Source organism: Alligator sinensis, unplaced genomic scaffold (assembly GCF_000455745.1).
Source record: "Alligator sinensis unplaced genomic scaffold, ASM45574v1 scaffold874_1, whole genome shotgun sequence".
Taxonomy (NCBI): domain Eukaryota; kingdom Metazoa; phylum Chordata; order Crocodylia; family Alligatoridae; genus Alligator; species Alligator sinensis.
In genome coordinates, this window is record NW_005842302.1 from 209,564 (window position 1) to 222,324 (window position 12,761).

Consider the following 12,761-nt stretch of genomic DNA (forward strand, 5'->3'; position numbering starts at 1 on the left):
TACACACAACCTCAAGACCAGCCACCAGCACAATGAGAAGCAGATACACAATCCCACCCTCCCTGTGTACAGTTCAAACCCTAAGGCCTAATGACTTTTGATTCTCTGGAGTTCACAGCCTCCAAAGCACACGGAGGGCATGGACATTTATAGATAAGGGAAATGGGCTGTCCTGGAAATGTGAGGCAGGCAGACTAAGATCTGGCTATAACTAGGCCACAATGAAAGGCTGCAGTAATTTTTTATTAGGTCCCTGCCAGAAGCAGTATTGATCTGTGAGCCCTGGGAGGGTGTCTGGGGGAGCTCCCACAGACTGAATTGTTTCCAGCATCCCAGGGAAGAGAAGCAGGCCAGGATATGGCACCCATTGCAGCAACAAGTGGGACAGGCTGTGAAGCACATCTTATGCATGGAGCATCCCCTTCCTCCAAGACAACACACACCTGCCTCTCTAAATAGACTGAGCCAAAGCCCTGAGTAAGGGAGAGCCTAAAGCAAACTCTGGGTGCTCATAGGCTCTGCTGCCATCTGTTCCTCAGCCCCATTCACCAGGTGCAAAGATCTCCTCATTAGAAGGGAAAATAAAGCAGGAACTTCATTGCAGTATCTGTGCAATGCACAAACCTGAACATCAGCTCAGGATATTAAGGGGACAGAGAGATACCAGAGTATGGTGCTTTATTTTGCTCATTAGGGGCCATTGCAAAATCATCAAACTCCCATCAGCTGTCTCGGGAGAGTTACAGTGACCCTGCTCTAAAAGCATCTATCGATGTCACTTCAAACACTTTCCATATGGGGGCTCTCTGGGGTTCCTCTCCCTTTTCACACATACGCCTGCAGACACTGCGGGGTCAGTGCGGTGATGCTGACAGGGTTATACAAATGATGGCTCCTCTTAACAGCCTTGCTAGTGAGGCTACCCCTGTCCCTCCAGTGTGCCAAGCCTCAAACCACCAAGAATCTCAGCTCTACTGCTGGGCCACCGAGAAACCTCTCCACGAAGAGGAGGAAAAGCTTGAGTACAACATGGTCACCTCCATCCCTGCTCTATACTCCCATCACAGCTGTTGTCAGCACAGGCTAGCTTTCTCTTGCAGGAACAGCTGCTTTCATGCCCCAAACTTCAGAGGGCACCATGCACATTCTTACAGGCCCTCCACAGAAGCAGCAAGAGCCAGGGGCACTTCCAAAAGTGCTCCTTGAGTAACAAGTGCATGCAGAGCTGATGCAAACTTCAGGGCTCCAGATAAATTGATGAAGGGCCGCCACTGGAACTCCTTCCAGGGTGAATGAGCCTGTCTTTGCAAGCCCTTATGTTGCTCCTTGACTTCCTGTGCCCTGGGGTAGAAGGCCATTTGAGCTAGAAACCCTAGGCATGGAAACATATGCTCAGCTGCTCCCCAGCTCTAATGGAAGAGAAGTCTCATAACCAAAGCCAGCACGAGAACCAACGCTCAACATGGAGCACCTTTCAAAGCGAAACTGTAAATTCCCTTCCCTGTGCCCACCCAGCCCCACCCCCAAAACAATCTGTACGTGGAGCATGTCATTAAAAGTAGACTATGGGATGCGTTGTTCTGAACTTTTATTTATTTTGTCTTCAAAGAAGAAACCTGGGGCAGCTGTTTCATTAGAAAATAAAGTGTTTATTAAGAAACTAGACATTGAACACCCCTAGAATCTCTGTGAAAAGGGACCGTCCCCATTTCCATAGCACAAGATGACAGTTATGGCAAGATAAGAACGCTCAGGGATGGAGGATTCTCATTGACAGAAAAATGAGGTAATGATTTACAATAATTAAAAAATAAAATAAAAATAAAAATCCTTAGACTTGCTATTTAAAGCCACCGATTGCAAAATGACCATGACCGGCTTTCGTTTTCAGCAGTGAGGAACCAGAGACTTTTAGTTGGTATTTATATAATCAAGTCATCAATCACAGTGGGGAGAGCTGCATTAAATTATTCTGTGTGGTCTCTTCTGAGCAGAAATGGGCCTGAGCTGCAGAATTCAGCCCTCCCCTGACTGGGCGGTTTGATTCAGGCCTCAGGTTCACACGTCTCTTAAGACTAACGCAGACAGCGGAGAGCATTGTCCCCTGACCAGTGCCAGGGAAGAGGAGGCTGAACAGTTCAGATGAACAAGACATCCCCAAATCGGCTGGGCTAATTTCAGAAGGCAGGGAGTTCAGTTTGAACACAGCACCCTGTGCTTTCGATGCTTTTCTGAAGTTTCTGCAAAAATTGAGGTGGAAATCATGAAAGCCACGGGTCATTTCTTGGTACACGTCTCCCAAATTTCCTGATCCAATTTGGGTTGGAAATATCATTGGCTACTGCCCTTCGGTCCAAGTTTTGGTCAGGGTTTCTTATTTGATCCGAACAGAACCAGGCCACCCAAGTCCTAATGCGGCTGCCCCCTCACTCGTGGGTTTAATTTAAAAGAAATCATTGATACCCTTTTTAAAATATATATCTATATATATAGATGTATATAAATCTCTATATATACTTATAGATATGTATCTATATATAGAGAGATATATATTCTCTTCTACTGCACTTCACATTTTTGCACGTGTGAATCAGTAAAAGAAGAGACTGGAAGGTCCACAGGCACATTCCCCTGGTGAGTCTGAGACCAGACCATTTCTGCCATCTCCAGGAGGTGCATGGGGGGATATCCCTAAATTCTGGGTGACAACAGAACAGCCCGTTCTGCCACTTCTGCTCGATCTGGGCTGACGGGGACCATCTCGCTTTCCAATGGCAGCACCCTACCAGGGCCGGTGAGTTATAAACATTCCTGACATGGGAGGAAAGCCTCAGTACATTGAAGAGGCAAGCAAGGTGACTGGCTGGTGAGAGAGCTCACGGTTGGCAACTCCGGTCAAAAGAGATCTGGCCACACCTGGATCTGTTGGGGAAGGATCGGGGGGGAGGTTGCCCCTGAAAATCTGCCTCATTTGATCTGTTTTCTGTTATATGTGTGAGCAAATCTTCATTCCCCAGAGAGCACATCTTCATTCATGGTCTGGCGAGTCCAATGGCGCGTTGTTGGGAGGGCAGCTGGGTTCTCTTGAAGATACGATCAAGGGTTTCCCTTTTTTTTTTTCTCCATCTGAGAGGATTTGGAGGAAGTAAGACAAGATGGGGGAGGAGGAGGAGGAGGAGGGAAGAAAATACAAATATTGACCAGAGAACAGGATCAATATTTCTGTTTATGCCACAGAAGAAGCAACAGGATGCTTATTTCTCTTCCCCTTCGGTTTGTCCACTGTGAGCTGATCGTTCTGTGGGCATGACGGGGTTATGGCAAATCTCTAGCTCAGTGGAATAGAGGGAAGGGCTCAGGGAATGGCAAAAAAAGGCCCCTAAGTGGGACCAGCGTGTGTCTGATATGCTTTTCCACTTCACTTACTGCCCTAGTCCTGGCAATGTCACTGACCATCCTGCACATCCATGTGGGAAGTCCAGGAAACTCCTCAGATAAAGCTCATCGGTCAAGCAGCAGGGAGAGACCAAAGTACAACAACGAGATAGTCAGATCCAAAGAGCTGCTCTAACACGCAATCAAAGAGAACGCCTCCTAGAACACGTGCACTTCCAAAATAACCACCTTCTCTTTCCGTTAAAGAAGGATGCTTTTTTTTTTCCTACTCCTTCCCATCTTCACTCCCAACATGATTTCCTGTGCAAACATTGGGAGCAGGTCTGCCTTTGTTCTTACCAAAAGTCTTCACTCTGCTTTTGTATCTTCCAGGCTCCCCGTCTCAGCTCGCTCTGGGAGAGCTCCCATTGCGTTGCCACAGTAAGGGTGATGGCAGCATTCACTGGGTGTTGTGAAGACACAAGCTTACAAGAAAAATCTCCAAGCAGGGAGGACATGACTAAAGATGTCGGTTTGGTTGGCTTGGTTGGTTTTTTTTTTAAAGCAAAGTACTATTATTTACTGTGTTATTAGGATGGCTCCTTTAAATTGGGTTTTAATTTTCTTTATTTGCTCTCATTGCCGCGGTTGTGCCTTGCAGGAACATTGAACGAACACAGCGACCATTGGAGGAAAAGAACAACCCTGCTATCTGGTGACAGAAAACCACAGTTTCAGTTGGCTTTAACGTGTGGACAGGCGGGGCTGCAGAGTCCTACAAGGAGGAGACCTCGATCCATACAGACCACGCTCACTGCTTCCCACCTTTCTGAGGGCACAGCCTATAAACTTGACATCAGAACAGGGACCTTTAAGGAGTTTTTAAAAGCCATGGCGTCCTTTGCTGAAATAAACACTGACATCCTCAACATAAATGCCTTGATTAAGAGGTTTGGAATGTCCGGGGAGGCTTATTGGATTCAACATAATTTCTCTGAAACCTAAAGGGGGGAAAAAAACAGAAAAAAGAAAAAAGCAAAATAAAGTAAACGAAAAAACAAAAAAGAGCAAAACTAGAAAAAAAGAGAGAGATATTGACACACATGTAATTATTAAAAAAAGAACCAAATGAATAACCAGAGAATGGCTGCAGTTAAATTAAAGTCAAACTGCTCTCTCCATGCCGGGCCTAGCTTGCTACCTCTTTCCATGATGAAAGGAAAGTCTCCTCGGGAGGCACATGCGCTACATGAATGTGAGAAGGAAAGGGTGGGGTGGGGGGATGTGCGCGTACTCCTCGATTTGATGAGTAGATGCGGCTTCTCTTACACAGATGTGTGTTAGAAGACGGAAAAGATCTCATCTAGACCCTCTCCCCAGCAGCGGGTGGCAGGAAACACTGGGATCATTCCCGCTATAGGGTCTCCAGTGCTTTCTTCTGTCAAGGCAGAGAGATCTCAAGCAGTGATGTTGACTGCCGTGCCTGGGAGATCATTTCACGGCCCCAAACTCTGCCATCTACCTCTGTGTATATGCACCAAAGGGGTCAGCTGGATGGAAAGCTCCTTCCTATGTGGGCACAATCCCACCCCTGGAAGGGTATTCTAGATGTAGTCTCCCCATGACAGGGGTAAAGTCTGGTCAAGTCAGCAGAAAACAAGAGTGGGCCAGTGTCTTCCCTCCTCAGTCCCAAGGAGCTTAAAAGGCACGCATAATATTGCCTGGGATGGTGTCCTCTCCATGGACTGCCGCAATCAGGGAAGTCCCTACCACAGTAGCTCCAATAGGACCACAATGTCAAAGCCTGAAGGCCTGCTGCTGGGGCTAGAGTTAAGGCAAAAGTCCTGAACAGCTCTGGGATTTCCCAGAGATTTGCTGGGCTTGTGGGGAGACCCTGAGGCTAATGCCATGGGGTTAGAGAGAGGAAGCCTTTTCTGCTCCTGACGGCATGAAGTATAGGACCTCCATGAAGGAATCCACCTGGAGAGTTCCTGTTCCAGAGTATGGAAGGAGGAGAAAACTGGTTTGGAAGCTACCTTTATGTATTCCTCATCCTGGAACTACCAAAGTGCCAGTCCGGCCACCAAAATGTATCTTACAGTAGCCTTGGGGTCGCTCTAATTACGTCTGCTGCTCATGAGCTCACAAGGCAGTCCCACAGCTGGAATCATCAGGGCACCTTTGCACGGAAGGCCACAGGGAGAGGGCAGGAGCTGTTTCAGCACTTCTTTGCAAAGCGTGCAACTCCTGGGCAGGGAGTTCTCATCACAGTGGTTAAGCTAGTTCAGAGCTGCTACCCTCTCCCTGAGAACAAAATGAATGAATGAAAGGCTCAGAGTGTCCCCTGAAGTGTTCAGGCCAGGCATGAAAGGAAATAGGACAGGAGGCTTGTATTCATTAACATCTGAATCTAAGACAGGAAATAACAACAAGAACACTAATACTATTATTGTTGTTACTTTTATCTACTACTACTACTAGTTTCAAAGTGCTGTTCTATTCTGAAAAGCAGCTTCATAAAACTAGCTGCTTCTTTCTCACTGGATTGGCTCCCTGAATGTGTTTTCCTTTGCAATGTTTTTATTTTTTAATATATATTTTACTCTCTCTCTCATTCCTGTTGGCCCTTCAGAAACAAGCAAATCCCTATGAGTCTGAGTTAGATCCAGTTCTGGCTATGTACAGCAGAACCTGGATGCTTCACCCTTCTGACCCTTCATATAGCTAACCCCCCTGCGAAGATGAGGGTTTGCAAATTGAACAGGTATATAATCTGTGCAGGACTGCTCGTGAGCTCCAGCTGATCAGACTCAGTGCCCTCTGAAGCAAGAGCTGCAGCCAACACCTACGCAGCTCAGCCAGCCACTGCAAACTAAGCAGGCTGCAAATCAGCCAGATACAAATAATCGGGTTCTACTGCATCAGGAGCAAACCTGGTGATCACAGTCCAGCTGAAGAATGGTTTTGTTACTGGTGAGGAAGAGCCCACCTTAATGATCAGAGCCAAGGCAGAATCCTTAGAGTGGGTGGAAAAGTATACACCCATTTTATTAGAGTCCCTGGGAGATTATAAACATGGCATCGTAGAATGGCATTTTCTCACAGCTGCTTTTTCAGAGCACAGTTGCATTTTATAGTCACCTCTCAAGACAGCCAAGTGCCTCGGGGGGATTCTCTTCTCTGCTTTATTTTCCTTTCATGTCCCAGCCATGCTAAATAAAGACAATTCCACTTCTCCAGTGCCATCATGTGCAGCAGACCTCAAAAACCACAGGGGACAAGGGCCTCAGCAAAGAGACAAGTGAAAAATCAGGCAGTCCAGGAGCTTGGGCCTCATTCCTTCATCATCAGTGGTAAGTTCTGCAGCCCCAGCTGGAGACCTCAAGACTCTCACAGTCTTGATAGTCATATAAAGAGCAATCATGCTGGGCCCATGTGGGGTGGGAGTAAATTTGGGTCTCCTAAGCAGCATGTGCCTCTTCCTGGGAAACAGCAAGGAGTGTGTCAGTGCGCAAGTCACTACTTCCCAAGGTCTAGGGGACACAAAGACCTACAGCTGATGGGGGAAAAAGTGCTCTCTCACAGTCTCTAATCTGTGCTTTGGTTTGTGAAAATCCCTCATGGAAATTAGATAACAGTATTCCTTTCCTGGCTGCCTTTGCTCTGTTTCACCAACTCCTCTTCCATTCTGCAGCCCTCTACCCGGTTCTGTTTCGTATGGAGCAGAAACCAACACGGCTGTTACTAGGTTTGCTTCCCGGTTACCAAAAATGAGATGGATGATGTCTCAGGGTGTTGGAATGGGTGAATCTCAGACAGTTCAGAGCTTGGATGCTGCTGGGACAAGCATTAATCTCCCCACGACCTGAATGACAAAGGTTTCCAAAACCGGTTTGGGAATCTTGGAGAATATTCTGTTCTTCCCCCCGACATACCTGGCACCTTCTGCTTTTGGAGCAGGCCAGTGAAATCTTGCAAACAGTTCTTCCCATGATGTTTCACTATTTTCAGTACCAGATGGAAAAATAGGAGGAAAAATACTATTTTTGGCACTGGCTGGAGAAGTGGGGGGAACACACACCCCCATCCCATCCCATCCCCACCCCCTTCCCCACGTACATTGGACTGTATCTGAAAATAGTGAACATACCAAAGCCTTGAGGAAAATGTGACTGTGAATAGTTAATAGTTCAGGCTGGGGGTGATTGTCACTGAACCCTTGGACCATCCTTGGTCTAATGTGACTGGTTTTACTTAATACTCATGAAATGGTAGTGGAGCAAATGCATGGCAACAAGACGAGGGAGGGCAGGGGCTTGGTTCTGGCATGAATATTGGGAGTCACAGGATGTTTCAACAGACACTGTGGGGTGGGCAGAGTCAGATGCAGCACTTGTCCCTAAGTAGTTTGGGATGGCATGGCAGCTGAAAGGAGGGGGAGCTTGGGGTGTAAGTTCCCTTTCCCCTCATCCTGGCCATCTGCCCTCCTTGTCCTCTGTGACTCTCTCTGGTTTTGTTTCTTCTCTTCCCTACTTCCAGCATTCTTGCCCTTGCTACATTAAAGAAACCTAGACCTCAACCCAGTCTCAGCCAAGTCTCTCTGGTATGTTCCCGGATCAGAAGGTAGACCAACTGCTATGCTTTCATGTACAATCCAGTCTTTTCAAACCCTGGACGGCTCAGATCAGCCATGTACCTAGCCCATGACACTCTGGCACAGCTGGGTTGGCTAGCAGGTTGTGGGGGCAAAGACAAAGCTCCATACCCATTTCTGGCTCCCACCTTCTTTTATAGTGAAGGCTTTAATAGTTCTTTATCTCCCGCCAAGAAGAGCGTAGCCCACACAGGAGAGTCAACAGTCAAAGTAGGGGCACTAGATACTAACACTCAGCACACACTTGTCTGCTGGGAGGAAAGGGGGTACTTGCAAAGAGAGGCTGGCCCCACCATGCCTGATGGCACTAGCAGTGTAGATATAGTTGGGGAAACAGGTTACCTTGGCTGATTCCTACAGGATGAGGTGGATGTTGCTTTTTAATGCAGCAGCAGAACGTACTGTAGAAGCATTACAGACATGGCAACCGGCTGCTCTGGTTTCTTAGCAAAGCAACGTCAAACAAAAATAGCTATTCAGAAGACAGAGGCTGCCCACTAATAATAACCGCTACCTGAGTTCAGATTTAACTCTTACATTTCTTGATAGCATTTCCACCCCTATCCAGTTCAGATTACATGTAATTCAACCTGTAATAGGGGTGGGGGGGAGAGAATATGGTATCAGGACATCTTTTATATAGGCCTGTACATGAATAAGAGAAGCAACCTGACAAGACATCAAAGACAACAGATAAGAAAGTCCTGCTTGCTGTCATCTACTGCTCTGCTGTGTCCCTAGGGCCAGTGGAGCACTGTGCACACAGTCTGTCAGTCACTTGCCTACCCTGAGCAGCACCCTGAAGCTCAAGGTCCCCTGAATCGGGGTGGGTGGGACCTGCTTACACTGAGGGCTATATTTCAGAGGTGGAGGTTCCTTCAGGACCCTCATTTTTCCCAGTATCAGGGGTAGGGCTACATGCAGCTAGGCCTAAAGTCTAAGTTACGCTTCTCCAAAGCTGGCCACAAAGGATCAACAGAGTAATAGGGCCTTTGTACATCCCACAAAATTGGCCTTTAAAGTAGCTTAAATGCTCTTTTGCACCGCTTTAATGGCGTTGCTGTTTGTGTGCTCGGCAGCATGTTCCGCTTTAATAAAGTTGCGATTATCATGTTCAGTGGTATATTCGGCTTTAATGGCATTGCTATTTGCACGCTCGGTGGCATAATCCTCTTTATATGACTTCAGGACGTTGGAAGATAAAACATTTCTGAGGTGTTTTAATTTGCTACCTAACAGGGTGCAACCATGCACGGGGCGTGGGCTTCCAGCGTGCCGTGCACTGCCCCGCCACCTCCTCCCGCTGCTGTGTGACCTACCGGCAGACCGTGCAGGCAGGCAGGCTCGACTGGACAAAAAAAGAAAAAAAAGAGGCGAGGAGCCTGATCTTTTTTTTTCTCCCAGAGCCTGCCTGCTTGCCTGAGCTGCGCAGGGGCCCGGTGCTTCCCTTTGCAGCTTTGGTGCCCTCCGGGACCTCCCAGGCCGGCTGCCCATGGGCAGGTGCTGCCTGGGAGACGCCGCTGCGAAGGGAAGCACCAGGCTCCCGCGCAGCTCAGGTACCGCTCGGCCCGCCGGCAGCTCTCCCCTGCCCGCCGGAGAGGCAGGTAAGAACTGGGCCCCTGCCGTTGTGTATATGCCATGGGGGGTTAATTCAGTTTAATTCTCCCTAAATTTAAATGGTGGAAATGGTGAGTTTTTAAAAACTCACCGTTTCAAGTTAGGGAGAACTAAGCCGAACTGAACCCCCGTGGCATGTACAAGCAGCCACAGAGGCTCCCTCTTCTCTTGTCAAGAGATGACCATGTTTTTCCTCAGCTCTGTGTACTGAAGGCAAGAAGGTCTGATTGCCCTCTCATTTACAACAGTTTTATGACTCCCTTGGTTTTTGTAGGGCCGATTCTGCTCTCGGTTCTCTACCAAAGAGTTTTATTTGGATAGTCTAACAATGACCTTCGACTAGATCTAAATTAAATTTGATGGAACAATAGAAAATCCCTATCAAAGAGGCATCATATGTTCCCAACACCTTTGCCCCAGATCCTTAATTCCTAGAGACAGCTGCATGGAAACTAGATCCTTGTCCCTTAGCAGCTGCTCGCCTCTTATTGCTCTTCATACTTCAGGGGTTCAACCCCAGGAGCTGCTGGGAGCCTCCTGAGCAAACAAACCATTGCAGATCTCATTGAGCTAAATGGAGGTTAACACCTCTGGGAACCATGGTCAGGATGAAGTTATAGCCCTCCATTTGTGTGATCTCCATGGCCTCTATGGGAAGAAGATGTGACATCACAGTCAGAGGATCATAACCTCAGGTGATGGTGCGGGGAATTTAAAGCAGGAATATGTGAGCTGCACAAATCCTGTTTTTAGGTACATGGCTTCACCAGAGGAGGGAAAGAAATACACAACAGCTAAACAGGGCATTTTGCAAAGAGGGCAGTATTCCCAGCTTTCCAAATGGTGAACTTTTAAAAGATCCTGCGTCAGATTCATTAAGCCTCTGGTCAGAGAAATTCCAGTATCCAGAATACTCCTGCTGTTGCCTCCATTAATATGAGACATTTCCATATTAGCTGGGATCACAAGTTTGTTTTCTCTGGAACTCCTTCATGGATGGAGTGGTTCCAACACACTAAACACTGTAGCCTGATAGCCTAAAAGGCAGAGATCCAAGATCCCCCATCACTCCCCTCAGCCCCCGCCTTGGACAGCCCCACAGTGAGACGGGAACATGTTTTCTAGGTTGGGGGGGGGATCATTTCAGACTAAGCAAAAGAAAGAAAAAAAAATCACTTTCAGCTCAGCTACAAGGGTGCCAAGGTTGCAACAGCCTGTCCAGATGCCCTGTGCTGCAATTCCAGCACACCCTTCTCACCCAGGGTTTGAGCCAGACTTCCCCCACAATGCACCGAGATGCAGCTATTTAAAGCCACTTGGAGGCCCGCTGACTGATGGATCTTGGCCAGATCATTTGGGCCTCCTCAACTTTGTTTTCATTAGATTGAAGCCAGAGTACAAGGGATTACTCGGAAGGGGGGAGGATTGGGTATCCATCAGCTTCCCCCTCAATGCACAGAGTTTAGTGTTTGTCTCATTCGAACCAGATAGGGTCAGATACCGAACATTTGGGTGGAGAGAGGCATGTTTTAGTGCACAGGGCAGCCTACCCTGCTTGTGCAACCGCAGCAAAGCAAAGGCGTGTAGCAAAACCTTTGGCTTGATATATCAGAGGAAAGCAAACACAATGAAATGATTTAAAAACACTCCTCTAAGGATCTTGTCCTGCTAATATGGCAGGTCTCATCCTACTCCCCTCATTCCCATTGCTCCCCACATTGCTATTCCTGGGAATCAAGAACCTTTTCCTCTGTACCACTCAAGGTCTCAAGGTGTGACTGCCATGAGTCTTCCCACCTCGCTGACTCTCCAGCCCTCCCTTTGTCCCAGCCCCACTCCCCCTTTGCCACCATGCTCTGCAAAGCATTTGGGACCTGATCTGAAAAAGACACGATTGCAGCACGGTACATTATTTTTACCTACTTGATTTTAAAATATATTCTTTTGTCATTGTTAAACCTGCCCTGAGATTGCTACCAATTTAAGTACTGTGCACATCTTTCAAGGAGCTGCTCAGTTCCTTAGTTCCGGTTTGCCTGACAGGTCCCCAGTGTCACTGCTATTCTCACACAGACTTTGTTCTGCAGCCACTTCAAATACACAGAGTTACATTGAGTGCGATGATGCTGAGTTGCTGGAACTGTAGACTAATCTGTCTATGAATCTGAGCCCACTTGAGAAGAATCCTGGATGACCATTTGCAGTTAACCATGTTATTTAATTGGTGTCAAACCCAAATTATGGAACAACTGATTGACTATGGTCACAGACTGGGAAGTCAAAGAGCCTACCGGTATAGCAGTGATTCTCAACCAGGGTGATGTGAGATCCTGTAAAGGGTGCCATACAACATTAGCACTGTTAGGTGTGCACACACCTACACATGACTGACGAGATAATGCCAGAGATTTCAAATAAGAACTCATGGTTTCCAAAACACGCTGAGCTGACCTGTTATGGTCTTTCTATGTTATTTGCAACAGAAGAATTGCTCTATTATTTTTCTGTAGTCAAGGAACAAGTGAAAGCTAAGAGCTGGCATTTTCCAAATGGTGTCTTGAATCTCAAAAGGTTGAGAACCATTGCAGTAAAGGAAGCCCCTGAGCTGGTTTGAAAACGAACATGGTATCAATTTCTTTTCACACTTAAAGTGCTTTATAAAATTGAACTTGAGCCCCACAGTTCCACTTGAGGCATGAGCTGGTATACCTGTTATTTAGATGGAACAACAGAGGCACAGGGCAGGAAGGAGCCTCATCCACTGTCATAGACGGCATCAGTGACAGAGATGGAAATGTACCTGTGGAGCCCTGACCCCCAGCCTCCTGCCCAGCCTTTAGGCAACTCTCACCAGTTAAGCGGTCAGTGGGCACAGGGCTCCCAAGAGACAGAAGGACACATTTGCAGATGGTGTTTGATTCAGAAGCATCAAACAGGAACTAAAGGGGTGGAAAGACCCTGAACCGAGAAAGGCTTCATCTCTGCAGCCCTGGATATAGGACATCTTCTACCTGCACCACCAAAGCATCCATCCATGCTCCCAAAGAGCAGAACAGGAGGCTGGAGGATAAGAGCAATCACAAGTGGAGATAGTTTCTTGCTCAGTTCTTTCCCT

The 12,761-nt window shown here is 47.4% G+C and overlaps 1 protein-coding gene across 5 annotated transcripts in view; it reads right to left on the reverse strand.

Annotated features, from left to right (window-relative positions):
- Positions 1-12,761, reverse strand: part of NTRK3 (neurotrophic receptor tyrosine kinase 3) — a 296,675-nt gene that overhangs the window by 82,570 nt on the left and 201,344 nt on the right. The window contains exon 13 of one of the 5 annotated variants that reach the window (XM_025209687.1): positions 1,579-4,376. The exons of the other annotated variants lie outside the window; for them this stretch is intronic. Coding sequence (XP_025065472.1) covers positions 4,258-4,376 — 119 coding nt within the window. The 3' untranslated portion in view covers positions 1,579-4,257. Of the gene's footprint in view, positions 1-1,578; positions 4,377-12,761 lie in introns of those variants that run through there. 5 annotated transcript variants of the gene reach the window in all.